The sequence below is a fragment of the Malaclemys terrapin genome, chromosome 10 (assembly GCF_027887155.1).
Source record: "Malaclemys terrapin pileata isolate rMalTer1 chromosome 10, rMalTer1.hap1, whole genome shotgun sequence".
Lineage (NCBI taxonomy): Eukaryota > Metazoa > Chordata > Testudines > Emydidae > Malaclemys > Malaclemys terrapin.
The window spans coordinates 85,157,706-85,176,206 of NC_071514.1; the positions used below are offsets into that span (position 1 = coordinate 85,157,706).

The 18,501-nt window shown below is 37.9% G+C and overlaps 1 protein-coding gene across 9 annotated transcripts in view; it reads right to left on the reverse strand.

The window, feature by feature from the left end:
* Window positions 1-18,501, reverse strand: part of ARHGAP17 (Rho GTPase activating protein 17) — a 69,344-nt gene that overhangs the window by 30,757 nt on the left and 20,086 nt on the right. For 8 of the 9 annotated variants that reach the window (XR_008446578.1, XR_008446577.1, XM_054043167.1 and 5 more), the window contains exon 2: window positions 2,037-2,076. Coding sequence is in view for 5 of the 9 variants with exons in the window: in XM_054043167.1 (XP_053899142.1) it covers window positions 2,037-2,076 (40 nt within the window). In the remaining 4 variants the exon portion in view is untranslated. Of the gene's footprint in view, window positions 1-2,036; window positions 2,077-18,501 lie in introns of those variants that run through there. The other variant, XM_054043171.1, reaches the window with a different exon arrangement.

An 18,501-nucleotide genomic window follows, 5' to 3' on the forward strand; every position in this document is an offset into this window, starting at 1 on the left:
AAGCAGTATTTTGTTCTGCAGAAGAATATAATCCTCAATTCTATGTCACAGTGCTTGCTACAGTAACTACTGTGTCAGCAACTGGACAAGTGGATCTGACTGTCCTAGACATATAAAGGGGGAACAGATACGGTAGTTCTTCCTACCCTCCTCCAGGTCAATGAAGCTACTGAAAGACTCATCTTTGCTGCTAACACTGATTGTAACTTTGTTTAGATATCTAGAGTGTAGATTAGAAAGTAGCATTTTTTCATTCAAGGTTCAAACACAGATGCTTCCAACCTTGCCTCAAGAAAAGAAGATACACAATTGGTTGGACATCATTGTGCTAACTGTACAGAGTATGCACTACAGACACATTAACATTTCTAATACTGTTGAAGGGTAGTCCCTGCCTGATTTGGAAAGGCACTAAATTTAATTAAGGCATATTTGAAGATGAATATTGCACTCAAATTAGAACAACTATTTCAAAATGTACCAAAGCTTAAACATAAAGTTGAAAGCCTGTTTATAAGATGATCACTACCAAATGCGTAGGCAGTTTAGTCAGACAAGAGTTTTCCCCAAGAACGAGCAAACTCTTCCATCTGGGTCTAACCAGTCTGGTTTCTGAGCCTGGGAAAACTGCTTGCAAAATTTTTTGGCAACAAGTGACAAAGAGTTTGTCTTTATTTCACATTCATATTCTGCCTTCTAACTAAGACAACAGATGAGCCCTGCAAGCTCTCTCATGGCATATTTTAAAGTCCTTAATATAGCTAGATTTTTTTAAGCTTTACTTCAGATATTTTCTCAGAAATGTTGCCAAAAACTGTTGGATATTTCTGATCCAAAGATAAAGTAAACCCTCTAGTCCAGGAGAAAGCTGGACTATGTCAATTTAGCTTGTTTCAAGATTACCGGAGGTAGTTATAAATACACCTCCAACATCAACATTTAAATTTTTTTAAATATAAATTAATTTTTCACTCTTGTAACTTCAACAGCTGAAGAGATTCTCAAATTTTGAAAAAAGGAGCTTCTTTGCAGAGACCAAGCATGGAAAATTTCAGCCTCAAATGCAAGTCTTTTGGAAATTTAATCATATTAGAAAGACTCTGTCAACTTGGAACCTAGTTATGTAACTAAGTTTGAATTGGTTTGGGGCTATTATTGTACCCAAGTTCCCCAGCCAACCTTTGTGGTTTAAGCAATCACATTGTTCGTAAAAAAAAAAAAGGTTTCTTCCCCTAATTGCTGTGCAAAAGACCTACACATACAGAAGAAACTGATTAAGAGCTAGCAAATTAATGTATAAAGGTGAAAAGAAAGCTTCCATTAATCTGTCAATTATACCTGTCATCGGTAGTCACTGTAAAAATAGTATCTAAAAATTCAGGGACAAATGCTATGTTTAAGTAGATGGTACAACTTTAAAAAAAAGATTAGAGACTTGCAAAAAATGTCTATTACAACTCAAAGTATCACAATGGCTATCTGCAGGACAGCTAGGACAGCACTTACTGTGTAAACTGTAAGAAATAAACAGAACATGGACTTATTCAGAATAATCTTTGGATCTCTGCATTTATTGCAGTTTCTGAAACCCATATAAATTAACTCCTTCAGGAAGAAACAGAGGAACAAGGGGACAGGAAGAGGCCTTGCCAAACAGTAATGTTCTCCCAAGCTAGAAACAGCCAGAGAAAGTCAACAAGAAAAGCAATTATATTCTTGTAAAGAATTGTTTTTATACAGTGAACGAGTTTACTTAATACAAAAGCTACAATTTCTTTGCTTCTAATCTAGGACTTGCTTTTTTAGTGCACTTCAACTTTCAAATCCCCTTTTGTCTCACGTGGCTTGACAGTTTCGCTTCTCCTTAAGCTATATCATAGACTGGCCAGTCTGAGGAAGCAGAGCTGCAGCCCCCTAACTTCTGTCCTTGTAATCTTGTGATTTGTTTCCACAAACAGCAGTCTATGAAGTCAGAAGCTTGCTTAATTCTTGATAATAAAGCATTTAAAGGCAGCACATTAACTGAGTTACAGTACCTGTAATAGATCTTCACTGAGGACTTCAGTTTTCTCAGCTCTGAAAGGAGAAAATACCAGCAGAAATTTAAGCCTTGAATTAGAATAATTTGCACCTAAAAAGATTTTAAGTCAGGGGTAAAAAAAACTTGCAGTACATTAACAGGAAAAATATTCAGCGCTAAGAATTGATCTCTTATGAAAAAGTTCTCCCATTTTAAAAAATACCATCCTGCGACAAGCTTATGAACATTGTTATGATACACAGCACACACTGTCAATGTGGCCTGTACCATACTATGTGCAAATTGCGGATCACCACTTGTCTAGCACCACAAATTAGCAAGATTAACAAGGAAAGCCGCACATTCCTAAAGTTGCAAGCCGAACCCACTAACGCACTCTGTCATGCTTGTCATCACTTAGCTCAGACAAATATAACAGCAAGTTTCCAAAAATTATGTTTATGCTCTTCACATTTAGAAGCATCCATAGCTATCATTTCTGAATTTACCTGCCTAAAAACAAGAGTAATTCTAATGCAAGAAACATGTAACAAACTGGAATCCCTCAGTACTTAGCCAGAAGACAAGCAAGAGTGAAACTAAGTTCCAAGGGTAATTTTAACGAGCACTTCTGCTCCAAAAAAGGATTACAGAAACATCATGGAGCTCCATGTTTATTGTCTCAATGATTCCAGCTCGGAGCATGAGCCACTCCGTTTTTAATTCCTCCCTAACTTAACACAGAAATTGCCAGATAAACCAGTGGTCCACTCAGTCAAATACCCTGTCTGACCGGCCTTGTCAGGTGCTAGCCAACCCATTAAAAGACTTGTCCACATTAGGGCAACAACATATGTTAAGCTAACAACTTCCAATTTCTAGTCTTGACAAAGCCACAGTGGCCATTACCAGATGTTCAGATGAAGGTGCAAAAAACACTGCTGGTAGACAATTACAGTATAACCTGCTCATGGGAGAACTCATGTCAGTAGTTGGCTAATGCTCTGAAGCAGGAGGGTCTAATTCTCTTTATAAAACCCCTATCTAACGGAACTGACCCTTCTCTCCATACGGGTCTTGCCCTTTTTTGAAACCTACTAAATCTTAGTCTGAATGATATTTTGTGGCAGTGAGTTGCCACTACTGACTCGTATAAAAACAATTGTCAATTTTAAAATTGGCTGCTTTTCAGTTTTGTTCACGGCTATTGTTGTTGTATTCTGAGATGTGGTAAATGAAGCGCCCAATTTACTTTCTTTATACTACTTGTTATTTTGTAGAGCTACCATTTCCCCTGTTATCCATCTCCTCCCCGAACAGTCCCTTCTATTCCAGTCTCTCAATGCTTCATTTTTGCTATCCTTCTCTGGGCCCCTTCTTTTGCTGCTGTATTTGAGATAGGGTACTATAAATGAACGGTATTCTAGGTGAAGGCTTATCACAGATTTATATAACAGCACTATGAAGTGTTCAGTATTATTTTCTAAACCAATCCTTATGCATTAACTTTTAACAGCTGCTGCGCATTGAACAGATACTTTCACTGAGCTGTCCACAATGACATCTAGATTTCTTTCCTGTATGGTCATAGTTAATTTAGATCCCAGCATCGTGTACATGTAGTTCAAATCATCTCTTCTAGTGCATGTTACCATATATTTGTCAACAATCTCATTTGCTATAGAATCAGGACTGGAAGGGACCTCAAGAAATCATCTAGTCCAGTCCCCTGCACTCACGTCAGGACTCATCTAGACCATGCCTGACAGGTGTTTGCCTAACCTGCTCTATAACACTGCTCTTTTCACCTAGCATTGTTAGGCCTCTCTGAAGTTCCTCCGTCTTCTATAGTTGTACCCAGCCTAGTCTGTCACCTACATTTTACTTCACTGTTAATCCTTTTTAAACACTGGTTTCAATACAGGCCCATGGTGCCCCACAATATTAAGGTTTTGCAGTACTAAAAATGTATTTGTTCTTCCCCTGGTCTGTCCAAGCTAGTTTGTAATCCAATGCATTGCTTTACCTCTCCCCTATAATTCCTTTAATCTCTTGTGAGGGATTTTGATCACATGGAGAATGTATCAATTAACATGTGTCAAACTTTGAAAGGTATTTAATTTCAATTTCATGACAAGTTACCTGCCTTGGGCTATCAGTGATCCATAAAGTGTTAATTGTAAAATATTTATTATATGATAATGCTCAAAACTACCAGACAGACACCAACACTTAAATACATTATAGTGGCAATGAAATGTGCAAAGGCTACAGCAAAATGATCATTCTGGCAAAGTTAAATATAATGAGATCTAAACATTATTTTCCTTGTAAATAAAGCATGACAGCTCTGCTTGATATAATTATCACTTCCTAGTAGTGAATGATAAACTGGTAATAAAAGCCTAGGATCAGATAATCACAGATGAAAATTCCCAATAGAAACTACAAGGGAGAAATCTGTAGTGTAAGAAATGTGTTCCTTTAACTGGAGTACTCTTAAAACAGATGTTCTTATAAATGGGTTGACTGTACTTGCATTCCAAGCATGAACACTAAAGAACATAAGAGTGGCCTTACTAGGTCAGACAAATAGTCCATCTAGCCCAGGTCTGACAGTAGCTGGTGCCAGATGCTTCAGAGGGAATGAACAGAACAGAGCAATTACTGAGTGATCCATCCCCTGTCATCTAGTCCCAGCTTCTGGTTGTCAGAGGTTCAGGGACACCCAGAGAATGGGGTTGCATCTCTGACCATTTTGGCTAATAGGCACTGACAGACCTACCCTCCATGAACTTAGGTAATTCTCTTTTGAAACCAGTTATACTTTTGGCCTTCAGAACATCCCTTGGCAATCAGTTCCACAGGCTGACTGCAAAGCGTGAAGAAATACTTCCTTATGTTTGTTTTAAGCCTGCTGCCTGTTAATTTCATTGGGTGACCTGTTTGCATTATGTGAAGGAGTAAATACTTCCTTATTTGCTTTCTCCACACCATTCATGATTTTAGACTTCTATCATATCTGCTCTTAGTCATCTCTTTCTTAAGATCAACAGTCCCAGTCTTTGTAATCCTTCTTCATATGGAAGCTGTTCCATACACTTAATCATTTTTGCTGCCCTTCTCTGTACTTTTGCCAATTCTAATATATCTTTATTGAGACGGGGTGACCAGAACTGCATGCAGTATGCAAGGTGTGGGTGTACCATGGATTTATATAGTAGCTTTATAATATTTTCCATCTTATCTATCCCCTTCCTAACGGTTTCTAACATTGTTAGCTTTAATTGCTGCTGCACATTGAGATTTTTTCAGAGTGGAAACAATTTAGACACCCATCCATTTGTATGTGTAGTTGAGATTTTGTTTTTCAATATGCATTACTTTGCACTCACCATAATTGAATTTCATCTGCCATTTTGTTGCCCAGTCACCCAGTTTAATAAGACCCTTTGTAACTCTTTGCAGTCAGCTTTGGTCTTAACTTTGAGTAATTTTGTATAATCTGCAAGTTTTCCTACCTCACTCTTCACTCAGTTTTCAAGATCATGTAAGAATATGTTGAACTGCACAGGTCCCAGTACAGCCCCTTGGGGGATCCTGCTATTGGCATCGCTCCACTGTGAAAGCTGACAATTTATTCCTACCTTTGGTTTTGTACCTTTTAACCAGTTACTGATCCGTGAGAGGACCGTTCCTCTCATCCCATGACTGCTTATTTTTATTAAGAGCCTTTGGTGTTGGACTTCGTCAAAGGCTTTCTGAAAATCCAAGTATACTACACCTACTGGATCACCCTTGACCATGTTTGATAACTTCCTCAAAGAATTCCAATAGATTAGTGAGGCATGATTTTCCTATACAAAGGCCATGTAGACTCTTCCCCACCATATCACGTTCATCTCTGTGTTGATAATTCTGTTCTTTACTATAGTTTCAACCAATTTGCTTGGTAGTGAAGTTAGGCTTACTGGCTGTAACTGCCAGGATAGCCCCAGAAGCCTTTTTTTTTTTAATTGGCAATTCATTAGCTATCCTCCACTTACCTGGAGTACAGAGGCTGATTTAAGAGATAGGTTACATACCACAGTTGTTAAAAATGAAATTGCAGAACTGAGTTCCTTCCTAGTGACTTATGTTTATTTTATTAATTTTCTCCCAAACCACCTTTATTAACACCTCAATCTGGGACAGTTCAGATTTGTCACTAAAAAAGAATGGCTTGGGTGTTGGAATCCTCTGAAGTGAAAACCAGTGCAAAGAATTCTAGCATCTCTGCAATGGCCTTGTCTTTCTTGAGTGCTGCTAAATTGTCCAGTGGCCCCACTGATTCTTCGGCAGGCTTCCTGCTTCTAATGGTACTTTAAAAAATATTTGCTGTTAGTTTGTGTGTCTTTTGCCATTGCTCCTCAAATATTTTTTTTGGTATGCCTAATTACACTTTTACACTTTACTTGCCAGAGTTTATGCTCCTTTCTATTTTCCTCAGTAGGATTTGACTTCCAATTTGTAGAAGTGATCTTTTAGCCTCTAATCACCTTTTTTTTACTTTGCTGTTTCTCATAGCATTTTTGTCTTTTTTTTTTTTTAAATGTGGGGTATACATTTAACTTGAGCCTCTGTTGTGGTGTTTTTAATAGTTTACATGCAGCTTCCAGGCATTTCACCCTTCTGATCCTTTTAATTTCCATTTAACCAGCTACCTCATTTTTGTGTAATTCCCCTTGTTGAAGCAATTACATTGTTGAGCTAGCAGACTTAGTAAAAGCATACAGGACCACAGTGTGTCACTGAGGGAACAATGTTATGTAGACTACTGTAGATTTCTTATGGAAATGCATGATTTGAAACTCAGACCTAAAAAAAAAAAGTCAAAAGGATTCTGACATACCAAAGCAGAGTGCACTGCTAATTTAAGAGACCTTGCTATTAATTAGATCAACAGAGATAAGAATTAAAAGGGAAAGGTTTACTGTCGCTCGGAAAACTCCTTTCTGAAGTTACATAAGCAAGGCAGAATCTCACATTGCCATAAACAAACTTGAAAAAATTAACTTTTTGCTGTCAAAAGTATGAATATCCAGAATAGGCACCTTGCAAGTTACCTTCAGGCCTACACTGTTTTAAGGTCTCTGTGCATCAGGACAAAAGTTTCTCATTGCACTCAACTTCCCGTGTCTGCTCTGGAGCGAATCTGGCAACTAATTAAACATACATTTCTCATAAAAACGAGCCAGATAGCTGATCACCCAGAACTTCCACAGGACTGGGTAAGATTCACAGATCTCCCTGGATCATCTTTGTTCTCTCACTTTAAGCAGTTCTGTCCACTAAGAGAAAATATTTAGAAACCAAAACAATTGATCAGAGGCTCCGATAAGAGTGTTCTCACATTATAATCAGTATGCTTGTTACAAGGCTGCCGACGGGACCTTTAGTCCATGCAGTGATTCAAAGCAATTGGCTAAAAATAATCTTCATATACACATCTCATCCAAGTCCCTCTGTGCACAGCACAAGTCTGTTAAAAGACAAAACATGAACAATTTAAGGCTCTGAACCCACATCCCCTGAAGTCAGTTAGAACTTTGACATTTATTTTACTGGGAGCAGCAGTGAGCCCTTAAGCCAAGACTGACTTAAAAGAAAGCCAATCACTGGATTTCAGAGATACAGAATGATGCCTCTTGCATGAGCAAATCAGATGCAGCCATCAAGAGACAGAATTTACATGGAACAGACTGAGTCGCTGACAGGGGTAGTCTGGGCTTTGTAATATTGATGCGTAGTAGAATACTGGAAAATAAAACAGGAGAGTTATTAACTTAAACCAAAGGGGATATACTAAATACAGCAGCTGTTCATCACTGTAGTCAAACCATGAAGCAACTGTACAATTTTTATTATAAGGCTAAGTCTTTGGGCTACTTCCTATTACTGAACAGTCACAAGCAAGTGGAACAGAGGGCTGAGCTGTCATCAATAACCATGCTTCCTCGGCATTTTATGGATTGTCTGTTCCAGTCCAGATTTTACATCCAAAACCCAGCATCATGGGATGTACATTACTTATTTTTTTTGCCATCTACTTCAGGAATTAGTGAAGATTTAATTTAAAATATTCATGTTCAGTTCTTAACAGCAGTGAATCATGTAAGAGGGAACAAACATCTAATACAGCCATAGATTTATATCAGCTTGTTAGAGATTTTATAGAAATGTATTTAGAGGTAGATGTACACATTTTCATAGATGAGCAGGTTTGCAACAGGAATGCGGTTACACTCTTTCAGCAATGAATACCACTAACAAGCAACTATGTTGCTGGATACACTGGATGAGAGAAGACACCTTTCACCCAACATTTGTGCAAAACTAAACAATACAACTTGTTAGCTACTAGCTTAGAAGTACCACACACACACACACAAAAGGGGGGGGGTGTCTGTGGCTGGAAATAGGGTTCAATGAGGGGCAAATATAGACAGAATTTAGCCCTAGTTTTGTATGACCTATATACAAATAAATACACATGATTTTACTCTAAGTATATAGAAAAGATATATCCTTTTATCTAATACAGAGATATCACTACTCTGCCTGAAAATAAAGTAACACCTAGAAATAAAAGTTTATGCTACTATGCATCCACTCTCCCAAAGAGCGTCGAGTGCAGGCTTTTTATATCAAAAGATGCCACAGTTTAGAAAGGCGTATAGACAATGAGCAAATTAGATGCAATGTATTTTATATGAATAATTAAATGCCACAGTGACAGATGTATAGTAATATCAACAAAAACACTTGAATGACTAAAACAAAGGACATCCTGTTGCTGTCTAGACAAGTGTCTGTCGCTTTTCAGTTTCAAGCGCTTCCTCTAAAACTAATGGGAATACATATGTCTACAATATACAGTGCTATTTTAAGCACATGCTGAAGACAGACTATAGTTAGCAACATTTCAGCTAAGAACTCTTCCAGCTAAAGTAACTATCCCACCTTTAAGCACTAAATTCCCTCTTTTTCTGTGTAACTAGCCAGGAAGCATCCTTTGCAGCCATGTACTTCATGATAATCTAGGACTTGTCTACACAAGACTTTAAAATCTGACAGCACATTAGCAAACATGTGAAAACGTGTTTTAGATATCAAGTATAAACCAAGCACTCACTGGCTTTAACACATGGTGATGGCCTAGACTTTAAATCAACCAACTCTGTAAAATGTAGAAAATATTAAGTGTAAATATTATGACAGGTTTTAGAGTAGCAGCCGTGTTAGTCTGTATCCGCAAAAAGAACAGGAGTACTAGTGGCACCTTAGAGACTAACCAATTTATTAGGAGCATAAGCTTTCATGGGCTACAGCCCACTTCTTCGGATGCACATGCACATATATATGCATATATGCACTCTATATGCATCCGAAGAAGTGGGCTTTATGAAACAAGCAGGTCTCCAAAGTGTTAAAAATAAGCCTCTCTTTACATTACAAGCCGGACCCAAACTAGAATGCTGCAAACTGGCACCACACTCTGATAAAGCTTGGGGTTGTTCAGAGCACAAGTAGTGGTGGTGTCGATTTGGGCCTCAAATCCAAGTGTTTGTCAATTGTTCATGATCCTGGTCTGACCAGCAAAGTAATTCACCAAATTCACTCAGTTTTAGTTAAACATAACACCTGTTAACTGTCAATATCTAGGCTTACAAGGATTGATACAATATTCATGGACTGCAGTTGCACACAGGATCGTAATTTTTTTTAACCATCACTTAGCAGCTCAAGGTAAGGCTTAAAGTATTATTGTCTATTGCATTTTGAAAAGACCTAAAAGTATACTTCATATAGAGGTTAGTTACAAAAGTTGCTTCATTTGTTGCACCTCCATGTGATGAGGTGGGTGTCCTGATGTCTCTTGCTCCAGCAGTTTTAACATTATGGGAAGAGGTAATGCATAGTAAGATTTTGCAGAGATGCTTTTATGATGTTTTTTATAGGAATCAAGACATACTGTACTAGACTGATCAGTGCTCTGTTGACGTATGGGCAACTCTTACCGGTAGGTTATTAATAATAAAGATTTCAATTACATTCTACTTGAAAGACCTTAATGGTAGAGCTGGAGAACATTATTTTTCTTCAGCTAGGTTTTGTTACAAGCTAAGGGAAATCCTTTTTAAAAAACAAAACACACTTAGTACAAAAGCCATATGCACTGTTTCTGATTTAAAAAAACCCACACATTTACTGAACCAGAAGCAGATTGAACAGGTGCAGTTACTACATGTATGTATGTAATTACATGCCCAACTCCATTTGTAATTTGTAATTCTGGTGTGTGTACACAATTCTAAAAAAATAAAATAAAATGGGCCCTGTCCTACATATTAAAATTAAGGACTTTGTAGTTTTGAAGTTTTATTATTTTGGAAGTAAAATCTACTTTGGAAAGATAGGAACTGTCTTTGTTCAGTGTCTGTACAGCACCTAGTCTGAGTCCATGACTGGGTCTCCCAGGTGCTACGATAATAGAAATAAGGTAAGCTTCGTTAAGGATGTAAGCTAGTATTGTTCCAGAAGACAGACGTTAACAGTGGCAGATAAAATCACCATGGATTAATAAATGCATAGCCTACTGATACCACCACATCTTAAAAGAATCTGAAGGGGTTTTTCAACCAATTTTTTGTGGGCCTATATCAGTAAACAAGTGTTTTTCTGGCCTGATCCCCTTATGTTAAAAGGGTCTATTAACTTTGTATCAGACTCATGCCATGAAATGACAAAGCATAAATCTGACAATGAAGCAGTGTTCTACTAGAGTAGATTAACAATTGCAACTAAGAATCTTTCAAAGAGCATTCCCAGAAGCTTTAGGAAAAATATGTACCGACTAGGAAAAAACCTCAGACTAGTTGGGTTTAACCAAGGTGTTCAGTGTAATAAACCAAATCTGCAACTTCAAAAACAAATTCCCCCTGCAGTACCTGCTTATTTATACACATAGTGTGATCTTTAATCTAGTTTCTCAAACTAAAATTCCTAAACTACATTTTCTATGGTAGTTTTACAATTTAAGAGTTCAATTGAAGGTAGACAAAACAGTTAAATACTGGGAATGTAAAATCAAGTCTCTCTCCAAACTATGACTAATTGAAAAAGCATGCCCTTTCTCCAGCCCCTCCTATGTACTAGGAGGCCCAAAACATTCCAGGTTTATGACTGGATCTGTTGTGTGAACTTCCGCTATACAGAACCTACTGGCATATGTCTTGGAAACAGAAGATCTGTTTAAACTAAGGATATTCCCTGACATTCTGTAACAACAAAGATAATGCTTACGTAAGAAGCCTGTTCGAAATGATTAGTAGACTGTAATTACAGAGTGGAAGCCCTGCATGCACCAAGGTCCTTCTCAAATGTTACATTGCTTTCCACAACAGAAATGGTCATTTGATTGCTCATCTGTTCACATGGTTTAGATATAAAATAGCTGATTAATTGGCAACACTCCACTGAAAGAGTAAGATTTGGACCTGTGGGAAAAGGAGGATTCTGGGAACTGAAGGCAAAGTGCAGGATACAGCACAAAGGACACAATTTATTGATAGCTGTTCTGGAGGAGTGCAAGTGTGCCCATTTTCTGAATAACCACTAAGGGTTCCACAATTACTCATATTCTCAATTACCTGTGTTCTCAAGTAAAATGAAGGATTACACAATTTTAAAAGGTGGTTTTAGAAAGCCAAAAAAAAACCTGAACATAATTCTTTGTCAAGTATTTTTGAACATCCATAAGAAATGTATCAGTTTCACCAGGAATATCACAAACAGATGCAGAATTCCTGTAAATATAGGAATGATGGCACACAAAACATCTTGAAAGGCAATAAAGATTAACTATCACTGCTCTAAAGTTAAAGCTAGGAAACAGTCTCCCCAACCTGTTTGAAACCAGTCAAAAGTACTATGGCAAAATCATCATCTCCTTCGGAATACTACAATATTGTAATATTTTGAGTCACACAGTAGGACATGCAGTCTCAACTATCATGTTAATGTTTAGACAGTCATTTCTAAAGCCAGTAATTAAATTGGATGTTTAAGGTGGAGTATATAATTCCAGATTATGAAGAGACATTAGGAAATTATATATTTTGGGCCACAGTCAGGGCAATTACCTGCTTCTGTGCCAAGTCCACTAACCATGTCAGAATGCAAGAGTTTCTTAATGGTTATTTTAAAACTTTTTAAGTTAATCATCCCACCATGGTTAGTTATTTATTTATTTACTGCATGTTCCAGTACCGCTCCTTTAGTTATGTGGGTTATGTAGTCATATCCATTGTATTCATCTTTCCTCCTTTCCGGAAGGGCTCTTCAGCCCAATAAAGTTTGGGACATAATATGCAGACATTCCAAGTTGGAGCAGGGCTGCTCCTCTCTTGTCTGGGTAGGCAGTGGGGAAAGTAGCAGCTCATAGCTACACTTTCACTTTAAAACCATCCTTTGTCTTCTACTTTCAGTGAGCAGTTCTGCTTCATGTACGGTGGCCAGGGTCACTTATACTTTCTAAACAGTAGATCAGGAGGAAGAATTCGGGAGCTAGGCATTTTCATCTTTGATGTAGAAAAACTCATTAGCCAAACCTGGAGAACTGAAAGAGATTAAGGGTATATTTACATACTTTAGAAAACCCATAGGAGGAGTCTCAGAGCCTGGGGTCAAGTGACTCAGGCTCATGTTACAGGGCTAAAAATAGCAATTTAGACATTCCCACTCTGGCTGGAGCACTGCTCTGACACTCTGGGAAAGGGGTGAGCCCGGGCAAGAATGTCTACACTATCAATTTTAGCCCTGTAGTGTGACCCCAAGTCAGATGACCAACGCTCTGAGACTCGCTGTTGCAGGTTTTTTTTTTTTTTTTTTGCAGTGTAGACATACTCTTAGCCTCAGTTTGGCAACATTCTGGGCAGGCCACTGGCTTCAGAGAAAGTCACAAGTCCTGTCCAACCAGCACAGTAAGGATTCTGTGATCATGGATGGGCTAAAAAATAGGTCAAGAGCTACAAAACAAGAAGCTTAATGCCTTTTAAAAGCCAGTAAGGAAGCAACAACAGCAATCCTAAAACAAAAAATGCTGTTAAAAAACAAAAAAAACTTTGACACTCACTAGAGAACAAGTAACTCAGTTCAAATGTAAAACCGGTAACAAATCTTTACTCAGACTGTATATGGAACCTTAAGTGTTGGTGTAATAGATGGTGCCTATGGGAGTAGTTTGCTTTATGGTGAAATGACAAGTCTGAGCTCTTAAATTCTGACAAGATTATAACAGAGGCAAAGGTATCCATGAAAACACGACACAAGACTATTAAAGTTATTAGTTTTTCCTGCCATTTGATTTTCCTTAACTACATGAAACCTATTTGTTTGCTACCCAAGAGAGGCCAGATGGGTAGCTTTTGGCATGCTAACATTTCAGAGCACCTTTACATAGGGCTTTGTTACCAGTACATCCTGCTCAATTTCTATAGTACAATAGGCAGGATTTGCTGCCAGGAAAAATGGAAAATTAGCAGCTCTGTTCAAAAACAGAGATAAAGCATTCAGAATTAAAGAAGTTAGTTTCCCTTAAGAGCCTTGTTTTTCTAGAGCTAACTAGAGATTCTCCATAAAATGTAATTTGACAAAGAAAGACATTTCACATTTATTCCCCCTCCCCCCCACTCATTCTACTAGAACCAAAGCATCTTGGTGACTAGACTTCAGCTCTTTCATGTCACTTGAACTATATATGCTAGTCTGAAGTTCCAGGTCTTAATTTAAAAGTCTTAACATGTCTGATAAGAGAAAAATGCCCAAAGGAGGAAGACATGATGTTGTGGAACACCACCATAGCAAATGGTCTCCAACTCAGTTTCAGATTTCTGGATGATGTTGGTGGAAATAAAACTAAATAATGTGATATCGTCTAAAAAGTAGTGCCAAAATTCAGGAAGAGTTGGCTACTTTAGATATAATTAACTGTGCAGTTAATTAAATAGAAATAGCTAAAACTTCTATCTCTAGAAAGATAGAAACATATTATGCAAACTTTTAATATAAATTATTTACCATAAAGAAAATATAGTTAAACTTTCATTGGCCTTTTTTAACCACTGGAGAGAATATGGGGGAGCAGAAACTCCAGGATTATCAGGAACATGACAAAATACTATTTGGTTTTTCCTTCTTTCCTTTTATCCATTCAGCTCTCAATTGTTTTTTAAAAATTGGTAAGTTATCCTAGATAGTCTCAACACAACTTAAAGTTTTATTACTGAAGCGATAAAGCAGTAAGGGAAGTGTGGGTTATCTCCTATTAGTGTGAGCTGGAAGGATATATTGTTAGTGTTCACAAGTTCTGTACTTATCTACTTCTATAAACAAACAGTTCAGGGCTTTTGAACTTGTGGTTTGCTTGCGGACCTAATACCAAAAACATGTGCTGTCCAAGAGGCAAGCAAACTTCGCTTTTCCTTAAGGGCCCAATCCCGGTTCCACTGACATGGGAATCTGCCTATTGACTTTAATGGGAGTATATAAGTGCTATAAAGTTGTTCAATGGGGAGAGGAAGAAGAGGTGTAGCAAGTTTTATGAAGTGCATTTGTTGCTTTTAGTTTTGTATCCTTTTAAGGAATAGGACTTTTATATAAAAAAGTGTTAAAAAGTCTTTAGGGGTAGTATAAAAATATTTTCTACAATTTGTCCCTGCCTTTGGAATTATATAACAATGATCATTCTTCAGAGCCATTTTAATGTAGGGGAATTGTTTTCTCCTTTTGGCAATCTGTGACAGCATTCAGCTTTCTGGATGCAGCAAGATCTGTTGCATGAGTTTGATTTTACTGGCATAGCATTTTGAACACAAGCCCAAAGAACAGAACACTTTCTCTTGCCACAGAAACCAAATCCACCTTCTTACTCAACTATTCTGCTCTCTGTAGTCTCATCTGCTTTGGTGTCAGAAGTAGTTTTTACTATTTTACTTCTGTTCTACTGGAGTCCGTGTGGCTCAGAGACTCAGCTGACTCATGCAATTCTGTTCTGACAGCAGAATTACTACTACACGATGCAAGAGTCAGCAAGAGACCTATAGTTAGAGAACGCCGGTGTCTCATTTTTATATTGACTGAGCAGACAGGCAAACATGGAACCTCAATGCCCCCTCCTCCCCACTTACAGATAATTCCCAGAGTAGAAGACAATAAAGTTTAGAAATCTGGTAGAGTATGCACACATGGACAGTCAGTAGTTAAGAGGATAAATAGGAAATAGTTTCTTATGGCAAATGCTGTTGCTTATATGATCTTCCCAACTTCTCATTTTGGGTCATTCAGCATTATCAAGTGCATTTAGTGAGAAATTGCTGAGAATGCCCTTTCTCAACTTCAGCTTATTTTATTTGAGAAGATAGCGTCCCTTGCTCTTCTGCCCAATCGGAATAAGCTGTGTGCTTAGTGCCGGAGAGGGTCAAAGGGAGCCCAGCAAGTTATCCTTAAGAGCTAATTTTTGAACAACACCTGTTGCTTTACATAGAGTGGATTCCAATCTTCCTTGGCTGGGAGAGAGGGCACAGGATTCAAATGACTTTGGAGAAGGCTGGCAGGAATGGCAAAGGGGAAGATCTCCAAACAACACTTCTGCACAGATTTATCGTAATATATTTCCCTAGCCTTCATACTTCAGTTTAGACTATTCTGCATTCTAGATTTTGTACGTGATACATTATGAACAAGATTAGTATTTAATGCTGATCTGAGGAGAAGTGTTCAAATACACACCACATTTAGACAGCTAAAACAAATGTACCAGGTACATGTGTTATTCTTGGCACAATAGTTATTTGAAATTTTATTTTATTTGAGTCATGGTAGAATGGAATATTTTTTCCATCAGAAATCTAGACATGAATCTATGCTCCCGCTTAACCAGAATAGCATAGACTAAAACTTACATGAAGTGCAGAATAGCATAGCACAAAAAGTCCTAGACCAAGTCATTTAGTGAGATTTTTTTTTTTTTGGTACATCTGAATGCTTCTTGCCCATTGCTGAAACATGGGTACTAAGCTATAAGGATGCTTTTCCCAACCATATTCCTTTTCACTTGGCATCCTGACTTCCCTACATGCAGTGTGCTTTATGTCAATGGAAAGTTAGACAAGCTAACTTCTTCAGAATTTCTTTTCAAAAAGTAGCTTCCCCCGAGAATTACTCCATATTTAAGAAGCTATAGCCTATGCTCTGACTAGTCTTAGGGACATGCAAACACGATCTTTTTTCAAAGCATATGCTGCTTCAGTTATTTTGCCATTTTCAAAGAACACAATTCTAGCATGGGATTTCCCATACACGCCTATCGATACACACCTCTTGATAAGAGAGCACTCGAACTTTTCAGAAGTAGAATGAAATGCTGTTTTCTTCTTTCATACTTACGAGTGGAAAAAGCTAAGGTGGTGTCCTCATTAAGGTTATATTTAAATTCAGCTTCCAATAGGTTTTGGCTAAGTTCTAATATTCAATTTTGGCAGGTTTAATTTTCAAGTCGAATAGGAGGTAGCACTATTCCTTCCACAGAGTATGCAGGGAATAGCCCAACAAGGGATGTTAGGAGTCTAACCCTTCTGGTCAAATCATATTCTCCAACTCAGGAGAGAATTTTGGGGCCAGATTACATTAGGCTGTGAGCTCCCCAGGAAGGGACCACGTCCGCCTGTGAGACAATGCCAAACTCAATGAAGCCCTAATTCTGAGGTGGCACCACCACAATACGAACTACCAACAGAGTGTGCACAGTAGGAGGTAACATTTCCAGAGTGCATTTCTCTTCTACTTTTTCCTTTAAAAAAGCTTACACGAATTCAGAATAGATTAGGTTCTATTTTCCAAATATTTTACCAATGATTAGGGATTGGGGTATTCTGAAAACCCAGTACAGCCATTTATTTTCAGTGTTTTCATAGTCAGATCAATAGCAGTTAATATCCATACACTTTGGTTCTTTGTCCATGCCCAGACAGCATCAGCCATACCACTAAAACCAAACCACCCATGATTATATGTACACAAAACACCACCATGTATTTAGCAACCAAATACAAGATGGTGGTGTTCCACAGAGCAGGCAAGGAGTTTCCAACTATCTTTTTTTTTTTTTTTTTTTTTGGGTGGGTGGGTGGGTGGTAAGGTGCCAATCCTGTGCTCAATACTTACCACAGCAACCCTCCTATTCCGGGGGTAGGCAAGCCATTACTGGCAGATGCCAATGATGCAGCCCAAGAGGTGGGGCTAGTCCTTAGGCTCTGACAATCCAGCACCATCTTGAATGGCCTGCCCTATTTTAAACAAATTAGTTTCTTACTGTGAATGAATTTTAGACAGCTTATTGCACAAACTATAAATAAGTTATTTCCATCTCCACCTCTTTATTGAGGGTTTTGCATTCGTCATCAGATTAAAGCATTAACTCAAACTTAAGACATTAATACTCTAATTCTGGAACAGATACTACATGAACTCACCCAAACTACTCTTCCTGGGTTAAGAACCAGTTTGGATGACTGAGCTTGCAGTCCGCAGCATTCAATCAAAGGAGTTTGTTCTGGTACAGAGACTTTTCTGTTCCAGAACAGGTTTAATACCCAACACTTCAGGAAAGTTGATTTAATTATCTGATGGGTGCCATTTTTAAGACAAGATATTTCATTCATCAAGAGCTACAGTTTTAGAAGCTTATGAAGAAACAAAAGCTTGCTGATATAGTCACAAACAACAAATAGTCAAGAACTTCCATTCTCATCTTCTTTCTCTTGCTCCATTGATCTCTTCCAGTGAACTCTGCCTAAAGGTATGGCCAGTTTTCTAGTTCTAAGTTAAATCTGTTTATTCAGTTTAGATTTAAACAACCATTACATACTATGCTAGATACAATTCCCACCACCCAACTTTGACAGGATGAAGCTATTCTAATCAAAGGCATCCCAACAAGTTCCACAAATAATCATCCTGGAAGGAAAGTGGATTGTTTCCTCACAGGCAGAGGGAAACCCAAGGCAGACTGTTCACATTAGCGGATCTGGAATACCTTAGTAAATGAAATAGATCCAAGCCCTCTCCCAAGTGAGTCAAGAGACTGCTATTAAGGAACAACTGCAATTCAGGCCAAATTCTACTTCAGAGTCTTTGAAAGGCATAAGTTACTGTAATGAGGTCCTGTACTTTAAATGGCTATCAACACGTGTTTTGCGATGAGGTTTGTGAAGTTAAATACTTAACTGTGGGCATTCAGTTTAGTATAAAATAACCTTTACATCATCACTGTGTGCTCAGGTATCAATGGAGCAGGGTAAGCATCTAAACAGTGGCTGATTTTACATGCCTCATGTATTACAAATCCTGTACAATAATGTAGACAGATACAGACTGAACAC